The sequence below is a fragment of the Vigna umbellata genome, chromosome 7 (genome assembly GCF_029865625.1).
Source record: "Vigna umbellata cultivar VRB3 chromosome 7, Vumbellata_1.0, whole genome shotgun sequence".
NCBI lineage: Eukaryota > Viridiplantae > Streptophyta > Magnoliopsida > Fabales > Fabaceae > Vigna > Vigna umbellata.
Window position 1 is genome coordinate 28,689,589 of NC_142171.1, and position 23,522 is coordinate 28,713,110.

A 23,522-nucleotide genomic window follows, 5' to 3' on the forward strand; every position below is an offset into this window, starting at 1 on the left:
GATGAATCGTATAATAATAATTCACATTAAGCAAAAATAGGGCAAAATTAATATTCTTAAAAACAGTATTTAAGTTCTATCCTAAAATTGATATGTCTAAAAGTGAAACTTTTTTATGTTTGTTAAGAAGAATAGCACTAACAATATAAATACAATATATAACGGTGTAACGTAGGTTATTACTCTCACTTGAGTCTTTAAATTCGTGACTTAATAAGAAGTTGATTTTATGAGCTTAAATGAAAGTTATTTAAGTTTTCTATAGTTTCAAATATTTATATGATAACAAGATACAAAATTGATCATCTTTTGAATGCATTTTCCTTTCTTTTAAGTGACTCGTAAATAATTATGAGTGGTGCATACATTTTTTGGTGAACTTATAATGACAAAAATGAGAAAATACGTATGTGGAGTTATATTTTTTGGTGAACTTATGCTCAGATTTTATGTCATGGCAAACCATAATATATGAAAGATAAAATTGAGTTATATTGTTAGAATATAAGCATTAAATTTTTAAAAATAAAAGTAGAAGTAATAGGTGTAGAATTCAGGAATTTAAAAATCAATTGTTAAGTAATGGCACGTGGGAAATAAGGAAAGAAGTGGGTATGGATCCCACAAGTGATAGTGGAGGCACCATTATTATTGCAGGTTGACCATAACATACATGGTTTTGGATAGATAGCGATCTAACATCGTAAAACATTATTAGTTTTCAAAAGTGTTTTATAAGACCATCTTATCCGTTCATTTCATTATGGATTTTTTCACCTTTTTTTTCTTCTTTGAATAGCAAATTGTTCATTTATTTACATGGATAACACTGTATTATTTATGTTCAGAACTACTACTTTTTACAAATATTTTTTCTTCCAAAATCTCTTTTTTTTTAAAAAAAATTGAAAAAAAAATTAAGTTATATGAAAAGTAGCTAGCGGTGCAAATTTCTTTAATTATGATTTTGATGTTATATGAGTGGGGTATAATTTATTGGATCGTGTTAAAAGAATACAGTCCAATAGGAGCTGGTCTTCAAAACATACTGAAATAAGACACGAATCATTGGTAGGATGATCGCATTTAATATTTAATAGTCTTTCCAACATACTAGGGATGAAACCTGTGAAAAATAACTGGAAATGAACTTATTGAATCAGAGCATTATTCTTAACCCTTTGGTGAGGCATCATCATTTTAGAACGAGTGAACAAAAGTTGAATCGAGAGAGCATTGCTGTTATGTTCTAAACAAAATCATCGTTGCCTCAAATTTGACTCGTATCAATTTCACTTAATAAGGGATATCAGAATGCATTATTGTTGCCTGCAATTATCTCAGTTATAATTCCAAAAGTCGTTATTTAAAGCAACCCGAAATGACATAAAAATACTTTGGAAAAACGAGACTGTATAGTTATACTAACGAATATTTAGAAAATTAAATTTACAAGAAAATATGACAATGCAGTTAACAAGAATGGGCAGTGAAAAAGTAATTTCTCTAAAAATAGATACCAAATAACTGGAATGGTAAGAAACTTAAAAAAAAAGAATATCAGCTAGAATCTGAATGATGAAACTCTAATAAGAAGCATGTCATTTTGATATCGATGGTCCAGTCAATGGTTAAAGGTTCAAAAATCATTACACCATGTGCTGTAATCAGTAAGAATATTAACATGTGCACAAAGATGCATGATTCCCAGGTTACAAAAATTACCATCCAACTGTCACCTGTCACCGAAAAGAGGATAAATTTCCGATAGGAAAATTGGCCATCTATGCAAAAACTATTCAGTGGCCTTAACTACGCCGCTTCTGTACAATTTATGAACAAAAAGTCTGTAATCTACTCATTCGTTTCCACAGGGCCGGGTGTTGAGGTCTGGTCAGCCGGTGTAGAAGCTTCGTCCTGCACTGGCATTCTAGTCTGGTCCCCCCTTGGGTTTGCAGTTTGGTCCCCCCTATTACGGAAAACTCGAAAATATTTATTGACGAATGCTTCGGCAAGGTCAGCTGGATACTTCTTTCTTATCCGGTTATCCAAGCATTTACGGTAGGAAAAATCTTCTCTTCGACCATCTTTCAAAACCACGAAAAAGCATCTGCTATCCTGAAAACTGCTGTGTCTGTTAACCTGTTGCAAATAATACTCCCAACATTAGGCACAGGAAAAGATATAGGTAGACGATAATTTGAAGTTTCAACTTCCCTCGCAACCCATAATCCAACGATGGAATACATAGATCACGTATTGCATATTGCATGTATGCAAACTGACACATACGCAAGGAAATAGAAATACCAAAATACCATCTTTCAGTACCAGGACCCAGGAAGTTTTGGAAAGAAACTCATTTATCTAAATTGATATTGATCACAATATTATTTATAAATGTGAATGAAAGATTCAATGTAAACAGAGTTAGGTGATACCATGACATAATCAATTCCAGCACCCATTTTGGTTTCTTTATCTGGATGGTGCTCAAAGACATTCTCAAGTATAAATTGTTGATCTTCAGCAGCCAGCGGGTCCCCATCGTTGTACCTTCAATAGGAATTTATTAAAAAAATATGATCAAAATGCTTCAGCTTATGATACAATACTCATAACAGAGGGAATACATCAGGAAACCACTCGAGGCTAGGGTAGAGAGTACAGCTAACACAAGCTTAATAAGGAGCAAAAATTTAAAGTAATAATAGCTATATTTGTAATGGTATTCAAACCAAAAATAACTACCAGAGAAATTGCTATGGACAGTAAAGACAGTAGAGCAGATGCAAAGGTTCAAATTGCAACTTGCAATTCAGTGTACGGCTTGTATTATTACAGGAAAGGCAAATAATATCATGATTTTTTCTAGCTTGCCAAGTCATTATAATGGGGGAGTTAGTATTTACTGTCACAAGTAACTTACCCCTGTTGTTGCATGATTCGTCTGATAGACTGCATAATAGGTTCGATCTCCTTCAGCACATCCTGCTCCTCAGATGAATATAAGTCCAATCTCTGTCCAGGTGGTCTAGGTGGGCGATTCCTATTTTTCCAGTCGCCACCATTTGGACCCCGACCTTGTGAACCTTCAAAGCGATTTTTCTTGAAAGATTCTCTACCTTGCTTACCCCACTGAAAACCTTTCTCACTATCTGAATTAGCTGAAGCAATATGTGATTCCCATCCCCGTGAAGTTGAATTTTGATTTGACTGATTTTGGGAATCCCATGATTGACTTCCAGAGGATTTGGCTTGTCCCCAAGAGTTATTGCCAACTTTTGAGTCAGCTTTCCAATTACCTGAGTTCCAAGAATCTTCTTGGGGCTTTTCTGACCCACCATCTATTGCCTCAACTTTATTTCTAGCCCACTCATCTACTTCAGTTTTTGACGAACCTGTTTTGTTTGCACCCCAAGAACCAGAGGTGGAATTATCGTTTTGGGTAACATCATCTTTCAATATACTTGAGCCCCAAGAATCTTGTGCATTTTCAGTTCCGCTAGCTGGTATTACCGATTTATTCCTTCCCCAGCCAGACAATTCATTAGATTTTGTGTTAGTTTGATCTCCTCTGCTTCCACCCCAAGAACCAGACACAGAGTTGTCTACTTGGGTAACATCTTTCCTCTTACCAGAGCCCCAAGAATCCTGCACATTTTCAAATTCACCAGCTTTTTCAGACTTATTCTTCCCCCAGCCTGACCATTCATTAGATTTTGATTCTATCTGGCCTTTGCTGCTTGCACCCCAGGCACCAGACTCAGAATTGTCATTTTGGGTATCATCTTTCAATTTACCTGAGCCCCAAGAATCTTCTCTTACATTTTTAAATCCTCCAGGTTGCATTTCTGATTGATTCCTTCCCCAGCCTGACCATTCATTAGATTTTGCTTTTGTCTGATCTCTTCTGTTTCCACCCCAAGAACCATATGCGGAGTTGTCTACTTGGGTAACATCATCTTTCCCCTTGTCAGAGCCCCAGGAATCTCGCACATTTTCTGATCCACCAGCTGTTATTTCAGACTGATTATTTCCCCATCCAGACCATTCATTAGATTTTGCTTTTGCCTGACCTGTGCTTCCTGCATCCCAAGCACTAGAACCAATATTGTTTTTTGGTACATCATCTTTCAATTTACTTGAGCCCCAAGAATCTTTTTCAGATCCACTAGCAAGTGTTTCAGACTTATTATTCCTTCCCCAGTCATTAGATTTTGTTTCTGTATGATTTGTTTTGTTTGCACCCCAAGCACCTGATGCAAAATTGTCTTCTTGGGTTACATCTTTCCTCCTACCAGAGCCCCAAGAGCCTTGCATATTTTCGGTTCCACCGGCTGGTATTTCAGAATTATTGTTTCCCCAGCCAGACCATTCATTAGAATTTGTGTTTGCCTGACCTGTTATGTTTGCACCCCAACCATTTGATTTTGATTCATTCTGATCTAAATTTACATCCCAACCATTGGATGTTGAATCATTGAGTACTTCAGGATTGTCTTCGAAGACAGCCTTAAAACCAGAGTTATGTGGTGAGGACATTTCCAAATCCAAATTTTCTTCTTCCAGCAAATCATCAATATCTTCACCCAAACATGCATCAGTTTCTTCTTCCCCATCAGTATGACCTCCAACCATGTGAAGAAAACTGTAAACATCCATTCCTTTAATTTCACTTGATCTTATCTGCAAAAGAACAAATGTCAACATTCAAATAATGCTTATCCAGAACTCCAATTATTAAAAACAAACTCAAGAGAAAAGAAACTTGCACTTCTAATTCTGAGATTTGTACAAGTTACAAGTTTCTATATACAGCAACTACACATAGACTACAGAAACTCATCTAACTTTATGGGATCAATTATTACAACCTAACAGTGACAGCTGTAACAAACAACTCTAAGAGAACACAATACATAATGATGATTGTAACTAACTAACTAACTGCTAAAAGGAGTTGTACACTCATAAGTATTAAACCTGAGTATGATAAAATACCTTATTTGCATCCCAAACAACATCAAATTTTGATCCTGTACCAACTGCCACATGTTTACCCCAGGAACAGGATGCAACTACGCTTGACAGAGAGTCAGTATGACATTTCGCAGCAGCTCGCTCAAAACATTTTTTAGGTGTCTGCATAGTGTAACATTCACAAAGTAAGAATAATAATAATAACCCAATACACCTCACGATACAACAATTAACAAGGTAGCAACTTACAAAGAGTGTTGCATCTGTGAATGGTACTTGAATATTTAGTTGTCGACAGAGGGCTTTATATCCCCCTGTGTTAAAGCCAACCAGGTTCCCACCACATGTCATACTACTAGCTAACAAAATTAGATGCTCTCTAAGAACACCTTTTGCCACCATTTTCACAGATGCCGCAACACGCTGCAAGTAGGTACAGAAGGATAAGATGGGTACAAAAGATTTACTAATGGGGGTTACTAAACATTGTATAATGATCAAATCTTTCATATTCACAACAAAACACCCCAATGATATAAAAATCAGACTCCGATATAGACGAGAAAGGCAAAAATTGCATATCACCACAAAATCTAGCAATGTAGTTTGATTTTCAACTGATTGTTTTCCTAATATAAGAATCAAATAAGATAGAAATACAATTCAGTTTTGTTGTGTGTTTTATGTTTTGGGCATTGCGTGTTTAGTCTGAGCTGCAGTCCATTTGATGCAATATATTTATCATTAATAATTTTCATTTTCCTGGATATAGGCATTTAGTTTCTATAGATAGGAGTTCAGTGCTAAAGCAAAATTTCTAGGCACCAAATTCTCAAACTAAAAATATCTATTCTCCGTGTTCCGCCTGATCTGACCAAAGAAAATACCTCTCAAGATTAGGACACCATAGAGATAGAGGCAAAGGGAACACTGCAAAAGTCTAAGCAATTAGAAACATTGGGAATCACCCAACAACTCCGCCCATAAAAATACTTGGAGTAATTAAGTGAGGAAATATCCGAAAGACAACCAAAAGAGCAACTAACTAAACATAATTCAATACAACTCACCTGAATCGCTTGATCAAAAGTGCAAGATATCCCCAACAATTCTTGAATCTGCTTAATAGCGTATGGGATTGAACGCCTGGTATCAATCAAATGAAGAACAGGAAGGCAGGAATCAAGTACAATCCTCCAAGCATCACCACTCTGCTTGACTACATCCTTCTCAAGAATAATATCCAGTGCCAGTTCACCATTAGAAGATTTATAAGGGTTTCGAACCCATGTGTTTGTATCCGGACTAACCCAAATTATACTAGCAGAGCTAATGCGTGGGTCTCCTGCTTATTAGTAAGAGGAAAATCAGAAACATTACTCAGACAGAAATATGTGATCCAAGCGATGTATGCATTCAAAATTAAGAATTCAACAAAACATATGACAGACCACATATAAAAACTGACGGCCAACAAATTTAAACAAGAAATAAACAGTTGACAGAAGATCACATCTGAGAGGAATAAGCAAGTCTTTAGATTGAAAAACATTAGCATGTGGAAAGGATAGATACGGCCAATGAATTTGAATGCAGGAGAGGTCCTCTAGCAAGTAATTTGTGCTTTTTGAGAATGCCAATGGGGATATGAGAGTAACTAGCTAGTGGTAATTCTAGTGCATGAAGAAAATGGTTAAGAACTTACAAGAGCTATCTTCCAAGAACACTATGTTTTCATGATTCAGGGAGATTATCCAGTACACAAGTCATTTATTTGAAATGGGCCAATCGGTATAAAATTTTGATGTTTGATATTCTGTTTCAGGCTTCCTACTTGTAACAACAATATTAATGTATTAAATATTGAAGTCTTCATGAAATTGTGGATTTGTATTGTACAGGATTTAGTATTGTATCAATAATTTACCAAATAATTAGAATAAGACTACCGGACAATTCAATTAGTGAACTGTGGCACATTTTATTCTAGTTCCTGGTATCCTTTTTCTCTTTTCCACCCTCCCTCCAAAACCACAGACATAGATTTAATGATCAAAGAAAATATAGTACTTCCTCTCCCCAAAGAATGATTGCAAGGAAAATACCTTGGATTATTGTATCTAACAGCACAGGGCAGATTTCTTCCGATAGGATCTTTACAATTCGATCAAATTCATTATTACGATCATCAACCCAAATGAATGTTAAACACGGGGCAGCAGAATGTGAAGCCGAGCAAGACTCACTGCCAAGATGGAACACAGATCAGAAAGCGATATAAATTAACAAATAAACAACAGTCATAAAAGAAAGCATTTGATTAGAATGATGTAAAAAGGAAGTGACATGCAAAAGCTTTTATCTTCTTTTTTTCCCTTCTTCTTTTAGATTAGATCACCAACCTTGTAGAAATGTTTGAGAAAAATATAACACTATTGAATGGATGTTCAAATTTAGGGAAATTTCAACATTCTGAAATGTACCTTAGTAAAAAATAAAAAAAATAAAAAATCTATAAAAAAAGAAGATACATGTGTGAGACACCATCAAGGTAGAAATTTATTGACTGGTCCTTCTCTTGGAAGTAGTACTCCTAAACTGTTAAAAAAACGTTGATTGATACAAGCTCAGGGAATTCAAAAGCCCTGCCAATCCATAACTGCCCACTTTAAATTAAATCCTACATATTTATTTCCCCCCGTGAACCTTGGTACTAAACTATTAGGAAAGAATTATATTTTACTAAAATGACAATAATATATTAAAAAAGTACAAAGCACTAGTTTTACAAAAAAAATGTAATTTTGTTCTTTTGAAAGAAAATAAAAGGGCACCTCTACGCTACTACTCATATTGCAAGCAATAGATTACTTTAAGAAAGGATAAATATTTAAAATTGGATGGTGGAATATCAAATGCAAACGAAAAGAAATAGGATAAACCTAAACGACAATTCGGTCTTATTCAGAAATTCATTAGCTTTCTTTCTCCGACTAAAGGATTTTAGTCTATCCGAGCATTTCTGAAAAATGTTCGCCATGCTGATCTTCAGCTCTTCTAACATCATCTGTTCAAAACGATATCATTAGTAGTAATTATAATTACCAAGATATGATTAACTCAACATTACATAGTATTCTCGTGTGTGGTTAAAACTCCAGAGGAATGAAAAAAATGTTCAATCACGTTTATTTATTAGGTTTTGTTAAAATTACAGGATGGTAGAGGGAGAGAATGGAGAGTCAAGAACACACAAGAAATAGAATGAAATTGATGTAGACCTGACATGATGTGATTTATTACAGTGCAATGATGATGTGTTCATAAACCCTAAAGCACAAGCCTTGCATTTAATATACTAATCACAATCCTGACCAAGGAATAAATCATGACATATTCGGATAGAAAGTAAGTACATAGTTCTAAGAGATAATTTGTAACGGTTAAGAAGGAAACTTTAAGCCTAACTTATCCCTACAAAACCGACTTGTAAGATGAGGTTTATACCCACTTATATATTGTGAATTGACTTTATCTCTAGTCAATGTGGGATTTCCAACACACCTACCTTATGTCGAGGCATATACAACGCATGCGTGGAACTAGACATTCATAGGTGGTCCAATAGCGGGTGAAACAATAGACTTAACCAAACATCAAATTTCACAAAGATTGACTCTAACTCATGACTCTGGTATCATGTTAAAAAGTAGACTTCAAGCATAACTCAACCCTACAAAACCGGCTTGTAACCCACTGATATATTGTGAATTGGTCTTATCTCTAGTCATTGTAGGACTTCTCAAGCCAAAGTTTAATGTCTGACGCCCAAGTTGCATAATTAGTCTCATCTACCTTATCAATGGGCAAGTGCACATTGATATAGTTAGTAAAGATTGATCAGCCAGAGACAGTGGTGTCAGAATAGATGTCGGAAGTGGAAGAGGCAGTGAAAGACGCCATGGAGGAAGAGAGAGAAAAACCATAAAACACCAAAAGAGAAGCCAAGCGAAAAAGGTAGCATATCCATGACTTGGAGAGGCATGTGAGGCATGTGGAAGTTCTGATGAAGGCGTTGTTAACAACATGGTGATCGCCTGACCGAGACGATAAAAACCATGTGGTCACTGATTTGCACTGACACTCCAACGACGATGACCGTAGCAACAACGACAGTGATTGCAGTGGCAAAGGCAAAATAAAAAATTGGCAAAAAGCCCTAAGTTCTAGATACTATGTTGAATATAGAGAAAAACTAGGTACAGGGCTAATCCCCCTTGTTTAGAAAATACTCATAAGGTAATGTATTTATATAATTAAGAGTATTAGATATATTATCTTTATTTTATATTTATCTTTTATCTTTAGTTAGTTTGTTATTATTTCTTATTTGTATTTTGGGCTTAGCCAATATTTCTTCTATTATAAATAAAGAACCCTATATGTATGTTCAACACAAAGGAGATTAATCTCATATAGTTTTCACTATATTCAACTTAGTATCAGACCCGCTCTGGTTTCTGTCTCACCGGTGTCGTTGTCCGCCACTGTCCGCCATCAGCCGTCCACTATCGGTCGTCGTTCACCACCGGCCGCCGTCACAATTACGTCTATCTAAACCCTTGCTGGTGTGATTTGTCTTCTTCAGAGGTGGCGTCTGGCAGTACTCTGTCCTTCTCTGGAAATTCATCAATTACCTCCGAGAAGTTAGATGGAAAAAATTATCTATCCTGGTCTGCTGCCGTTGAAATGTGGTTCCTTGGCCAAGGGCATTATGACCACCTTGAGCGAGATAGAAGCCATATGCCTGCTAAAAAAGCTGATCAGTGGAAACAAGCACATTTCCAATTGTGTGCCTTGTTATGGCAATCAGTGGAACCCAAACTTCTTATATCTCCAAGGGCTTTCAAAACATGTCACTCCTTTTGGAAGAAAGCTCAAAGCATCTATGCCAACTATATTGCCTCAAGCAATCACCACGTGCTTGGTTTGAATAGTTTAGCTCCATTGTTCAAAAATTTGGGCTAAAACGCAGTGAAGCAGTTCGATTTTTTATTGTCATTCTTCTCTTGGGAAATGTGTTTACTTAATAGTATATGTTGATGATATTGTCATTACAGGAAATGATGACGTTGGAATATCTCAACTAAAACAGTACTTGTGTAGACATTTTCAAACCAAGGATCTTGGAAGACTCAAATACTTCTTAGGCATTGAAGTAGTGCAATCAAAAGATGGAGTTGTAATCTCCCAAAGGAAGTATGCTCTTGATATAGAAACAAGCATGACTGATTGCAGACCGGCAGACATTCCCATGGACCCAAACCAGAAATTAAAGACAAAAGAAGATGAATTATTCTTCGATCCAGAAAGGTATAGGAGGTTGGTTGGAAAACTAATTTATCTCACTATTACAAGGCCAGATCTATCCTTTGCAGTTGGAGTGGTTAGCCAGTTCATGCAGGCTCCATGTGTTGACCATTGGAATGCTCTCATTCGCATTCTAAGGTATATCAAAAAGGCTCCCGGGCAAGGATCGTATATGAAGATAAAGGAAGCATTCAGCTCTTTGGGTATTGTGATGCAGATTGGGCAGGTTCGCCTATCGATAAACGGCCTACTACAGGATATTGTGTTTTTCGTGGAGGAAACATTATTTCATGGAAAAGTAAGAATCAGAATGTAGTAGCCCAATCAACAGCAAAAGCCGAGTATAGGGCGATGGCGTCACTCACATGTGAACTTATACGGGTGAAACAATTCCTTCAAGAGCTTAACTTCTGTGACATCCATACTATGAAGATATATTGCAATAATCAAGCTGCTCTCCACATTGCATCAAATCCAATGTTTCACGAGAAGACTAAACATATAGAAATTGATTGTCATTTTGTTCATGAAAAGTTGTTGACAAAAGAAATATATACTGAGTTTGTTGGGTCAAACGATCAACCTGCAGATGTGTTGACCAAGTCATTAAGGAGTCCTCGATTTGAGTTTATTTGTTCCAAGCTTAGACATACAATTTGTATGCTCCAGCTTGAAGGGGAGTGTTAGATATATTATCTTTATTTTATATTTATCTTTTATCTTTAGTTAGTTTGTTCTTATTTCTTATTTGTATTTTAGACTTAGTCCATATTTCTTCTTCTTGGAGAATTTAGAGAAAGAAACTCTCTTTCTTATTATTATTATCTTCACACTAAACACATACTTATACAATAATGAAAAACAATAATCAACAATAAACAGTAAATAGTAGGCTCCTACAGAGCCTATATCTAAAAACATATTACATTTCAACACTCCCCCTCAAGCTGGAGCATATAAGTCATATGCCCCAAGCTTGGAACATATGAATTGAATTCTAGGCCCCCTTAGAGATTTGGTCAACATGTCTCCGAGTTGTTCATTAGAATTGACAAATTCAGTAACCAGTTCCTTTGACAACAACTTCTCTCTAATAAAATGACAGTCAATTTCTATGTGTTTCGTCCTCTCATGAAACACAGGATTGGAGGAAATGTGTAGAGCTGCTTGATTGTCACAGTACAGTTTCATTTGCTCATTTTCACAAAACTTCAATTCTTGAAGAAGTTGTTTAATCCACACAAGTTCACATGTACTCAGAGCCATAGATCGGTATTCAGCTTCAGCACTAGATCGAGCAACAACGTTTTGTTTCTTACTTTTCCAAGATACAAGGTTCCCACCAAGTAAAACACAATATCCTGTAGTAGATCTTCGATCAATTGGACTACCAGCCCAATCCGCATCACAATATCCTCGATCCGAGTGTTTCCCTTGTTCTCATACAATAGTCCCTGTCCTGGACTTCCTTTTATGTATCTGAGAATGCGAAGTACTGCATTCCAATGATCAACATGTGGATTTTGCATAAATTGACTCACAACTCCAACTGGATAAGAAAGATCAGGTCTTGTTATGGTAAGATAAATGAGTTTTCCAACTAGTCTTCTATATCTCTCTGGGTCTGAGAAAGGTTCACCCTGATCTGTCATTAACTTTTGATTTGGGTCCATGGGATTGTCAATGGGCTTGCAATTTGTCAGACCTGTTTCCTCTAAAATGTCAAGAGCATATTTCCTTTGTGAAATGATGACACCTTCTTTTGACTGTGCCACTTCAATACCAAGAAAATATTTTAGACGACCCAGATCTTTAGTTTGAAAGTGATTGAACAGATGATTCTTTAACTGATTAATTCTAGTGATGTCATTCCCTGTAATAACAATATCATCAACATACACCATGAGATAAACACATTTTTCAGGAGAATAGTGACCATAAAACATTGAATGATCCGCCTCACAACGTTTCAATCCAAATTTTTGCACCACCTGACTAAATTTACCAAACCAAGCTCGAGGTGATTGCTTTAAGCCATAAAGGGAACGACGCAACTTACAAACTAATCCAGACTCCCCCTGAGCAACAAATCCAGGAGGTTGCTCCATGTATATCTCCTCTTCCAGATCACCATGAAGGAAGGCATTTTTAATGTCTAACTGATAAAGAGGCCAATGACGAATGGCAGCCATAGCAAGCAAAATACGAACGGTACTGGTTTTAGCCACAGGAGAAAAAGTATCACAATAGTCTTGGCCATAAACTTGAGTATAGCCCTTAGCTACCAGTCGAGCTTTAAGGCGATCAATTTTACCAGTAGGACCAACTTTAACAGTATAAATCCATCTACAACCAACAGGCTTCTTATCAGGAGGAAGAGGGACAAGATCCCAAGTGCCATTGTGTTCAAGTGCCTTCATCTCATCAACCATGGCTTGTCGCCATCCAGAATGAACAAGTGCCTCATGAATATTATTAGGAACCTTAGTCGATGATAATGAGGAAACAAAGGAGAAATATGTAGGAGACAAGTTATGATAACTCACAAAATTATAAATAGGATATGGATTGCGAGTAGAACGAATACCTTTTCGGAGGGCAATGGGCCAATTATCATCTGAATCAGTAGAAGGTGAAGATGATGAAGGATCCATGGTCTGAGGATCTGATGCAGAAGGATCTGAGTCTCGAGGATCGTCAGTGTTAGGAGTTCGAGATTGGGTTCGACGCTGATATGTGATAAGAGGTGGAGGAACAATGTTATTTGGATTTTGATTTTGAGGTACAGAATCAGGAATAATTAGAGGATCACATGTTGGTAAAGGAAACATTTGTTGAACAGAGGAACGATCCTCCATGGAGGAAGAAAAAAAAGGTGTATCCTCAAAGAATGTGACATCAGCTGACATATAATATCTCTTTGTGGAGGGAGAATAACATCTATACCCTTTCTGAAGACGAGAGTATCCTAAGAAAACACACTTGATAACTTTTGCTGAGAGCTTATCAAGACCTGGAGAAACATTATGAACAAAACACATACACCCAAATACACGTGGGGAAACATGGTATAAAGTGTCGTTGGGAAAAATGACAGAGTAAGGAATTTTATTATTAAGAGAGGAAGAATAGACATCTCATTGAAACTGCACGTTCCTTAATGTTGAATACTAATGTTCCTGTACATCATTGACCCTAGGTATCAATTACACCCCCTGAAACAGTGAAGTAAGGTCAGATATAGGCTCAGGAGAGTGAGGCGAGCGGAACCCTAGATGCGCGGTGAAATTCCGACCAGCGTAGGGCGGCGCGTGAACAGTACGCGCGCGAGGTCTGGCGGGCTGCGACGGCGCGTGACGGCGTGTGAGGGCGATGCAGGGACGGCGACCACCAGGGTTGGGTCGCGCTCACGGAGGCGCACAAAACCCCTAAATTTTCCTGAGAAAATGAGGTACCGGCGGCGGCGGCGACGACAACGGCAGCGACGACGGCTGGTGGTTGATGGCGTCTACAGAAGAGAGCCTCGGTGCTTGGCTCTTGATACCATCTTGGAGAATTTAGAGAAAGAAACTCTCTTTCTTATTATTATCTTCACACTAAACACATACTTATACAATAATGAAAAACAGTAATCAACAATAAACAGTAAATAGTAGGCTCCTACAGAGCCTATATCTAAAAACATATTACATTTCAACACTTCTATTATAAATAAAGGATCCTATGTGTATATTCAATACAAGGAGATTAATCTCATATATAGTTTTCACTATATTCAACTAAGAGAATGAGGGTTAAGTGCAAATACAAATGAATATGTAAAAAATAACATAATTAACATAGAGACATGTTTTCCTAATTAACATAAAACGCGATATATCTAACTGGGACTAACAAAAGTATTATAATTTATAAGATACAATACATGTATAATTGGACACTCTGGAGAGTTCTAAGACACTCCTCTAAGATATGATCATGATTTTATTAGACATTTTCCTATATTCTAGTAAGTTTCATATATTAAAGGGAAAATTTTCAGCATATGTAGCAATGTTTAACTATAAGCGAATTGAATGAAAAGGAAATAGAACAACCTCGTCCAGATAAATATGACCAACAAGTCCAGCATCGGTTTCAGAATTTCCCTTTCGCATCCGCTGTTCTTGGTATCTGCATACAAGTAACAGGACCCCAAACTAAACTCATTTTCTCAATAATATAAAATAGGCTTAAATAAGTTTTTAATCTCTGTAAAATTGTAAGAAATGTTTAGTCCTTATAAAATGTTTGAATTTAGGTTTTAGTTCCTGTAAAATACTTTTCTATGATGTTCATCCCTCAAAAATTTAAAATCACTATTATTAGTCCATAATATTCATTTTAAGATTGATAAATAACTTGTTTTATGGATATTAAGAGTTCTTTTAGATGTCAAATGCTCACATTGTATCACAATACTATTCTGCATCACTCAGGTGGTCACTTGCCTTTTGTTCAACAGTTAACTAGTGTCATAAAATACTAGGGGATCGAAAAGCATTGATTTTCAATCCCATAGAGACCAAAATCAGAGAAAAGAAAAACTTTCGGGGAACAAAGTGAAAACTCACTCATTTTGCAACGACTAAGAACATATTTAAGCCTATAAAATATTAAAACTCCCTCAAATGATGAACAGTAGATAAATATAAACCGTATACTTGAAATTCTTTTTAACTAAAGCATGTGCAGACTAAAATTAAAAGGTACAATATTATAAGAGAAACTTACTCAATAATAAACTCCACTGATGCATCCTTAAGATTGACTTTTCTCAATTGATCTTTAACTTTATATGCCGCATTTTCACGACAATAACTCCCTCCACAATCACAGTCGTTCAGGTACAAAATAACACGCCGATCAACAGGTTCATTCTTAAAATTGACCTTGCATTGTAGTATTTCCTGAAGAAAAAATGCATCAATAAAAATTTCAGGGAATATCATTTATTGAGATATTAAAACTTAAACACAGATTATCTTCATTCACTACGAGGAAATGTTCACCTTCATCAACTCCCATGAGGAATTGCTACTGGGACTAGCATCAAGGACAGCTTTGTAAGCAGGATTTGACATAGCAGTTGCTGCTAAGACGCCTACAGGCTCACCAGCAGGGAATAGGTGCTCAGTTTTCTCTAATCCATATTCAAACTGGATAATGGAATTACTGCAAATATTTCTAACAGTTCCATCATAACAGATAACAACATCCCGAAGAATGGCCATCAAATTCTTGAAGAGTGTTCCTGGTTCAGATAATCCCCTTGAAGAACGCACCATTATTTCCCTTGTTGAAATTGAATGCACCATCTCTTCATATGGATCCAAACCATTGAAAAAAGACCCTTTGAGCAACCCATACTCAGCAGAGGGATAACCATCCCCATCATAACAACACTTCACGTGAAAATGAGATGTTACATCTTCCACCAATCCTTTTGAATAGAATTTTCCCCTATCAAAAAGTTGCTGCCCTAAGAAACCAATCTGCTGAACAACCTTATCAATTGCAGATTTACTCTTTGAATCAATTAAATCTCCTAGTTTGGTTGACTTTAGAGCAAAATTAATAACAGGAAGTTCAATATCACGAATAAGCTTCTCCAATTGTTGCGCCACCAGCTCGTTGTAAACAGACCTCAGCTGATACAAGAGAGAAGAAAGTTTTCCTATGCTTCTGCTTATAATTCTTTTAATTGCCCTGGATATGGAAAAATCTTGCAGGCTAACACTAAACCCATCAGCAAATATACTTTCCATCAAAAAAGGCTGCAACACATCAAAGAACTTTAGTGCCTCCTTTGGACCCTTGCTAAAGAAAATTGAGGCTGCTATTTCATTTACTGTTGCAGGCAAAACATCCCTATTAAAATCGAATTCTAAGATTTCACTCTGCCTAATCAAATACCGTCCCCCAGAGCAATCAAAACACAAAGGGAGAGCACACTGTAACATTTGGATGGAAGTCCAATAAGAATTACCAGAATTGGCCTTCATCAAACCAGCTTGAGGCAAAGGTACAAGAAACATAGCCAATTGATTAGCTGCCACTCTATCAAAAAAACATCTCTTGACCAACATCTTCAGTGACAACAACGAATCTGTGGTTAACTGTAAATTCAAATTGCCACTGTGAGAGCTGAGCAGTTGATTCTCGACAGAAAATAACTCCACAACTTCTGCTTTGGCAGCTAGTGACTGTGGATAAAACAGATGGACACAATCACCATCAAAATCAGCCCCAAGTGGTCCACAAATTAAAGGATTTATTTTCACAGTGTGGTCATCATGGATGTAAACAAAAAGTGCCTGTAAAGAGTGTTTGTGTGTTGTAGGTGGCCTGTTAATGAAGACGATATCCCCATCCATAATCCTCCGCTGTACTATCTGACCAGGCTTCAAATGTATGTGACCCTTTGAGCCATCCCTGAGTGAAAAAGTTGACATACCCTCCTTGTAAGTAAGGCACAGATTTTCATCAACTAATTTCTGCAAATAACCTATGTTATGGATGTTAACTCTCTCCTCAAATGTTACTCGTTGGGCAACTTCAACCGGAATCCCTACTTCATTTATCCTTCTATAACAATCTCCAGTTATCACATTCCGGGAGGAAAAACCTGAACCTTTTCTTATAAATAAAGTCCGCATTTTCTCTAGCCATGCTTTCGTTGATGATTCATTAAGCTCTTTATTAACCCCAAAACGTGTTTCAATAGCACGTGCTGCCTTAGAAGTGCCCCTAATTTGAAAATACTGATCAACAACTGACTGCAAATCATTTGCTTCCACGTGATGAGACTCAAAATTTGGTTCTCCAGATCTAGAACTTTTGATGATTTCAACCTTCCTGAGCAATTTTCTGAGAATTGTAATGGAAGGATCCTACAAAGCAACAAAGGCATCAGTGACACATGCACTTTAATGAAGAAAAAATCGAGCTGACAAACAAAGATATGAATACCCAGGTTAGAGAATCAAAGCAAGATCCAAAAGATATAGGCAACCTAATTCATAATGAACTCTGAATGGATTTTTCATATTCATACATGTAATCATAGTTCAGAATTTTAGATTAGAGCAATTATCAAGTCTGGTTTAAAAACCTAAGGCAGTTTATCTCCTCTGGCAAATTAGGATAACAAAATTAACTATTACAGAAAATAGAATTGAGCATACTAAAAAACATTACTAGGGCGACATTTACTGACAATAGTATGTTTCATTTTCTCACCGAAGCCATGACACTAACGCCATCTGAAACTTCTGGTACTGACAAGCAATTAGGTGGCACTGGAAGATACTTCAAAAGATATCCATCTTGAGGAAAATACCCTTTTCCAGCAAGCTTTCTTTTGGTTTCTAATGGGATTCTCTTAATAATTTCCATTACCTGAAAGATATTTTAAAATCAAAATATTAGCCAAAAGGCAAATAGCCAATTTCAATAGAAAGACATAATGAATTAAAATATTTAAAAAATAACACACAACAATTAGCCTGGAACCCTCAATTACAGATCATTGTAAAAGCAAATCAAAAACATTTCAGGAGTCGAACTCAAACCTCCAAAATATGCCAATGCCCATTTTTGTCGTGTAAAGAAGAAAATACAGTTTTGAAGATGTAAATATAACAAATTACAAATCATTCAATACGAAAATCCTTCAATATCAAAATATGATGTTTAGGGCAAAGGATAATGCTAAATCCTACAATTTCTCACTTTGAAGGATGTCTATTTCTATACTGTAGCATGATAATTTAAAGAAAAATCATCATGTACCAAAAGAATAAGAAAGAAAACATATGTAGGCCTAATACAATGTAGGAAGTAAATTAAATCGGCACATAAAAAATCATAAATTGACAAGTGTCAGCATATCTGCAAACAAGTAAAAGAAGAAGCTATTTGAACAGTATAGTAACAAAAGTAGAAACCCACCTCACAAGGAAGTAAGGCTCGAGTATGATCACCCTCATAGCGATAGCCATATTTTTCTAAAAAACCCCAAAAATCAGGATGCATCTTGGATTTGGATACCTTGAGTGCTAGATAACAAGCCCCATCACTTGTTTTAACATCCCTTATAGAAACTTCAGCAGCATTAACCTGTAAAGGTTAAGAATAAATACCAGGTTAAGAATAAATACCATGAACCTTCAAAATGAAATTTTACAAAGATAGCATATTTCAATAGTAAAACCACATTTATAATGCACACATATGTAAACCATGGAAAAAAGTGGAGAAAAGGAAAGACAAAACAATGCACATCAGAAATCAAAAAAGAAAAAGAAAACTCCAGTCTCCTTAAATGTCCTTTAGATGAGAACATACAGTTAGCAAAACATGCCAGGGTTCCACAGGTATCATGAGTTCATAACAAAGATCATAAAATTCTAGCAATAACAAAAAAATCTATACAAACATTAATATTAGAAAAATATATATGTAAACACGTATATGGAAGAATCAGTAGGAAACAATACAAGAAAATATTTCAGGGTTGTAAATCCATATACCTATTAAGAAATCATATTGCATGATTTGTTCATACTAACCTCACAACAAGGAGATACTAATCTCTGCACAAAGCCACTGCCTGATGCTGAAGGCTGAAAGATTGTGAACCAGTTAGATCAAGCACACAAAAATGGCAATAGACAAAGTTTGTATCCTTGTATTAAATCTAGCAAATAAAATGAGTGGTGGATAGATTACAAAAAACATGAAGACATGAAAATTAACAAATCTCATTCAGGAGCACTTATCTTCAAAATAAAAGATCAATAACAAGAAAAAAAAACAACAGAAATATTTAACTAATTTAAATGTTTACCTTTCTGGGAAACTGATACAATTTAAAAATGCAGAGTAAATGAATAATCGAATGGAATATATTTGATTATTTAATATTACTAAACAAGAAATCAGAAGGATACAATTATCCCACTGCCCAGAGCAAAGTTCTCCACACTCAAATACACCAGAAATCCCTATTTATTCCTTCCCTCAATTACTCATCAATTTCTGCTACATCCAATTATTCTAGTTTTCAAGCTTGTCCTTCCCCTTACAGCAACAGTTCTACCTCCTTCTATGTTTGTGGTGGTGCTCGACACTTTCGTGGTCATGGCCATAGCCGTGGTGGTCACTTTGCTAATTTCCAATGCCAAATTTACCTCAAATATGGTCACACCACTAACATCTGCCATTTCATATTGATCCCTCTTTTCAACCACAAGAATCCTCTATGATCCAGCCACCAATCAACCTTTACACCTTCTTCCCCCATCCACCACTCCTTTGTCTTAAGCAGCTACTATCCTGCCCCTCCTCGGTCTACCTCCACTCTTCCTAATGCCATGCTTGCTTTTTCCTCCACTTGTGAGAACACCACTTCCTAGATCCCTGATTTTGGAGCCTCCCAAAATATTCAATAGTTTCAACATTTTGGTGGTCCTAATCAAATTTATGTTGGCAATGGTGAAGGTTTGTATGTCCTTGCATCTGGTTCCACTTCTCTTCATCATCATTTATTCCTTGTTCCATCTATCACCAATAATCTCCTTAGTATTCGTCAATTTGCTCTTGATAGTGATGTTTATTTTGAATTTTTCCTCACTATTGTACTGTCAAATCATTGGACAACCATGAAATCCTTCTCCAAGGTGTTGTTGGTGCTAATGGCTTATATTCCTTCCCCAATCTTCAAATTCACAATTGTTCTGCTCCTCTATCATCCCGTCTTTCTACCACTTTGTCCACCAACACTCCTGTTGTTGTGTCTTTCGCAACTGCTCCATCTCCCTCAAAGTCTCTCACGTTATGGCATTCTAGATTAGGCTATCCTAATGACATGTATTAAAACTTGTAATGACTCAACACAATGTTCCTTTTCATAATAAAAATTTGGACTTTTGTTCATCTTGTTGTGTTGGCAAGTCTCATCGTTTACCTTCTTCCACTAACTATTGTTTACACACAACCACTTCAATTAACTTTTAGTGACCTATGAGGACCATCCCATGTCCCATCTACTGTTGGGCACCTGTACTATATCTTCTTTGTCAAAGCTTTTTCTTGGGTTTACATGGCTTTACCCTCTCAAATTAAAATCTGAAGCCTACTCTATTTTTCAAAACATTAAATCTCATGTTGAACTTTAGTTTGATACTAAAATAAAAATTATTCAAACTGACAGGAGTGGTGAGTTTAGATCTTTTAAATCCTTCCTTGCCACTCATGGCATCACCTATCGTCTCATTTGTCCCCACAGAGTCTAGTAAAAGCTCTCTAAAATATATTCTCCTCTATTTTTATTTTTCTCAACTCATAAAGAAAGATGGAAAATAAAAATAAAATAAAATAAACTCTCAAAGACAAATGGCCTGTTTATAGATATTTACATATAGGTAAAAAAGATTAAAAGCAAATCATATCATTAAAACCACTACTACACCCTTTATTACTGGCTAATTCATACAAGCTAGATAGACATACAAAAAGATGAAGAATGCCACTCTTATCCTCTTTGTCAACAATACCTTGCTTTTCCTCATTTTCAAGCAGTTTAAACAGACAAGGCTCAGCATCCGTTTCAACTCACTAATATGACTAGGATGATATATTGGAGTTGGTAGCTCAATATATCCAAAGTGGCCTGAAAAGTAACATCGAATTTCTTAACTTAAATTTCATCTTTTTACCATTTAAAAAGGCAGTACGGAAAAAGAGCAAACCTTCACATTTTCCTGCTTCAGAAGTACCACAAGATTCACATCTGCCAAATTCAAGGGGTAGACCAAGGAAGGGATTTGACAGCTGACTAGCATGACTAATTGAAGAGTCACTGATCGATGCTGTACACTACCAAGGCAAAAGCAAACCATTTACCACCAAAGAGATCAAAACTAATCAAATACTGAATAGGCCATAACCCTTTTATAGTAAAAAAAATTGATTCAATTTTCCAAAAAGAACTTTTTATTTATAACAGTGATAAAGATCAGAACTTTTGAAAAAGCATGTGTATGTAAGCTAACGTCAAATATTTTAATCCATAAATAAAAGCAGGCCATATATCTGTAAATACATGAATAAATTTCAGGAAATGTCAATAACAAAAATAATTTTTCAAATAAGGACCTTAAGGGAACCCATCATAGAACACTAAGGAAATCTAGCAAGAATTTCCTAAATCCCAAGCTAGCCATCATTCATCCTCGACATTGCCATTGACAGTAACAACATTGTCCACACTTAATACAAGATTATCTCGTATGAATTAATTAATAAAGAGATGCTAACTGAAGGCCACAAAGACCTCAACTGAAAAATTGAATGTGTTTTGAGCTTACAATTTCCTTGCGTGTAGCCATACCAAATTTGACTCCAATAACCACCCCATCTAAAAGACTTGAGGGAGGATTATCTTCCATTACTTTTGCAGTCAATTACAGTGCCTGATGATAGAAACCTCAAAGTTACAGTCATTACTTGTAAACCATAGAAATCTTTAACAGAATTACAGAGGAAGAGTAATTAAAACAATCAACGAAATAGAAAAGTATCAGAAAGATAACCCAACATAACTTCAATATAGCTTGTGTTCCCTTTACTATAGCATGTGTTCCCTTTACAACCGCTCTCCTGAATCTAGGTCATAAAACAGGTCTGTGGAGACCGCACAGAATGAAAACATCAGGCATGTCAATAACAACTGACCACCATGAATGTCCTAAGGGATTACAAGATATCACAATTTTCTTAGAAAAATTAGATATTTGAAATAACAACTTGTCGATCAACCTATCAAAGATATGATGTTTCCATTCTTCTATGGCCTTAAGAGTACTCCCATGTTAATTACGTCAAAGCCAATCCTCAACCAATTCCCGACAAAGCACATGTAAAAAACAGATAGATCACACTGAATTGTGCATCTAAACACCATTGCCTGTCTATAACCTATACTAGGAAGTGTTAAATACTAATAAGATATAAGTTAAAATTACAACCCCAACTACAGCAGTAATTATAATTAGTATCCCTACAAAAGTACTTATTTATCAGTGTGATATCATTAAATAGCTCTACATACATTTAAATCCGCTTCCACTTCACCAAAGAACACAGTTAGCTAAGAATTCCTCTTAATTCATGCAAGCATAAAATCATCTAACCCAACCAAAATCATCCATCTTAAAATATTAAAATATCTAACACAACTCCTTGAACGGGTTAAAAAAGCTCTCACCGGCCACCAATTCATTCTTATCCACTAATACAAAACTTTTTTCACCAAAAAAGAAAGTCTAATTAGCTTCCATTTCAACATGTAAGGTAGACTACAAAATTTAACAAAAAAAAAAAGTGGTTCATGACAGATTCAAATTTCAGAAGAAAAAAAACCAATAAATAAATAAAACACAAAGAGAGAAGAACTAACAGAGCAAAAAATCTCCCTGAAAATGACGACCTTATAAGAAACAGAGCATGTAAATTAAAATCCAACCACAATCACATCACAAACAAGCACAAAAATAAAAGCAAAAATTAAAACAATACATAATCATGATCATTCTTCTTCAACCAGCTTTTTAACTCATACACGAAACAAACTCAGTTCAATTCGAGCGTCTGACACAGCTAAACCCAAAACCTTAAACCCTAGAATATGCAAAGGCACCTCTAAACTAAAGAACAAAAGCAAATAACACAATCGAACGCGAGAACATCAAAGAGAACGAAATGCATTGCATGAAACGAAAATGCAGACCAACAGAAACACGAAATCGAAGTACCTCGTCGCTGTGAAAAACCGATCTCCAGGAAGAGAGGGTTTCAAAGGAGAAAGAATAAAGAAGGAAGGAAAAGAGAAAACTAAGAAATGAAATCAGAGAGAGTGAAAGTGAGACTGTGAAATGAAATAAGGCATGACACTAGTTTTAATTTTTCTCTTTCAAGAAATACTTCTTAGTTTAATTTATTTTATTTTATATTTATTAAATTTAATTGTTTTTTCAATTAATAATTGCATTTAATTTAAGTTGTGCGCAAATGCACCTAGAGAGTGTTTTTTTTTCCACTGGAGAGACAGAAAGTGTTGGAAGCTG

At 35.9% G+C, this 23,522-nt stretch overlaps 1 protein-coding gene across 1 annotated transcript; it reads right to left on the reverse strand.

Moving 5' to 3' along the window:
• Window positions 1-1,579: 1,579 nt before the first annotated feature.
• Window positions 1,580-23,358, reverse strand: LOC124823915 (DNA-directed RNA polymerase V subunit 1). Its single transcript, XM_088094125.1, has 18 exons — window positions 23,211-23,358; window positions 21,765-22,080; window positions 21,147-21,273; window positions 20,952-21,067; window positions 18,966-19,019; window positions 18,346-18,513; window positions 17,635-17,793; window positions 15,405-17,285; window positions 15,127-15,302; window positions 14,451-14,526; window positions 7,926-8,050; window positions 7,089-7,228; window positions 6,054-6,328; window positions 5,233-5,406; window positions 5,005-5,145; window positions 2,930-4,689; window positions 2,442-2,556; window positions 1,580-2,142 (listed from the first exon to the last, which is right to left on the reverse strand). Exons 2-18 carry the CDS (start codon window positions 21,843-21,845, stop codon window positions 1,855-1,857), a joined length of 5,856 nt encoding a protein of 1,951 aa, XP_087950251.1. The 5' UTR covers window positions 21,846-22,080; window positions 23,211-23,358; the 3' UTR covers window positions 1,580-1,854.
• Window positions 23,359-23,522: the final 164 nt, after the last annotated feature.

Excerpts from the sequence above, each read along its gene's own strand:
- LOC124823915 (XM_088094125.1), bottom strand. The coding sequence starts at position 21,845 with ATGGAAGATAATCCTCCCTCAAGTCTTTTAGATGGGGTGGTTATTGGA. Across the intron at positions 17,286-17,634 it reads GCGTTAGTGTCATGGCTTCG|GATCCTTCCATTACAATTCT; the intron begins GTGAGAAAATGA and ends GTTGCTTTGTAG. Across the intron at positions 14,527-15,126 it reads TCAGTGGAGTTTATTATTGA|ATACCAAGAACAGCGGATGC; the intron begins GTAAGTTTCTCT and ends ACTTGTATGCAG.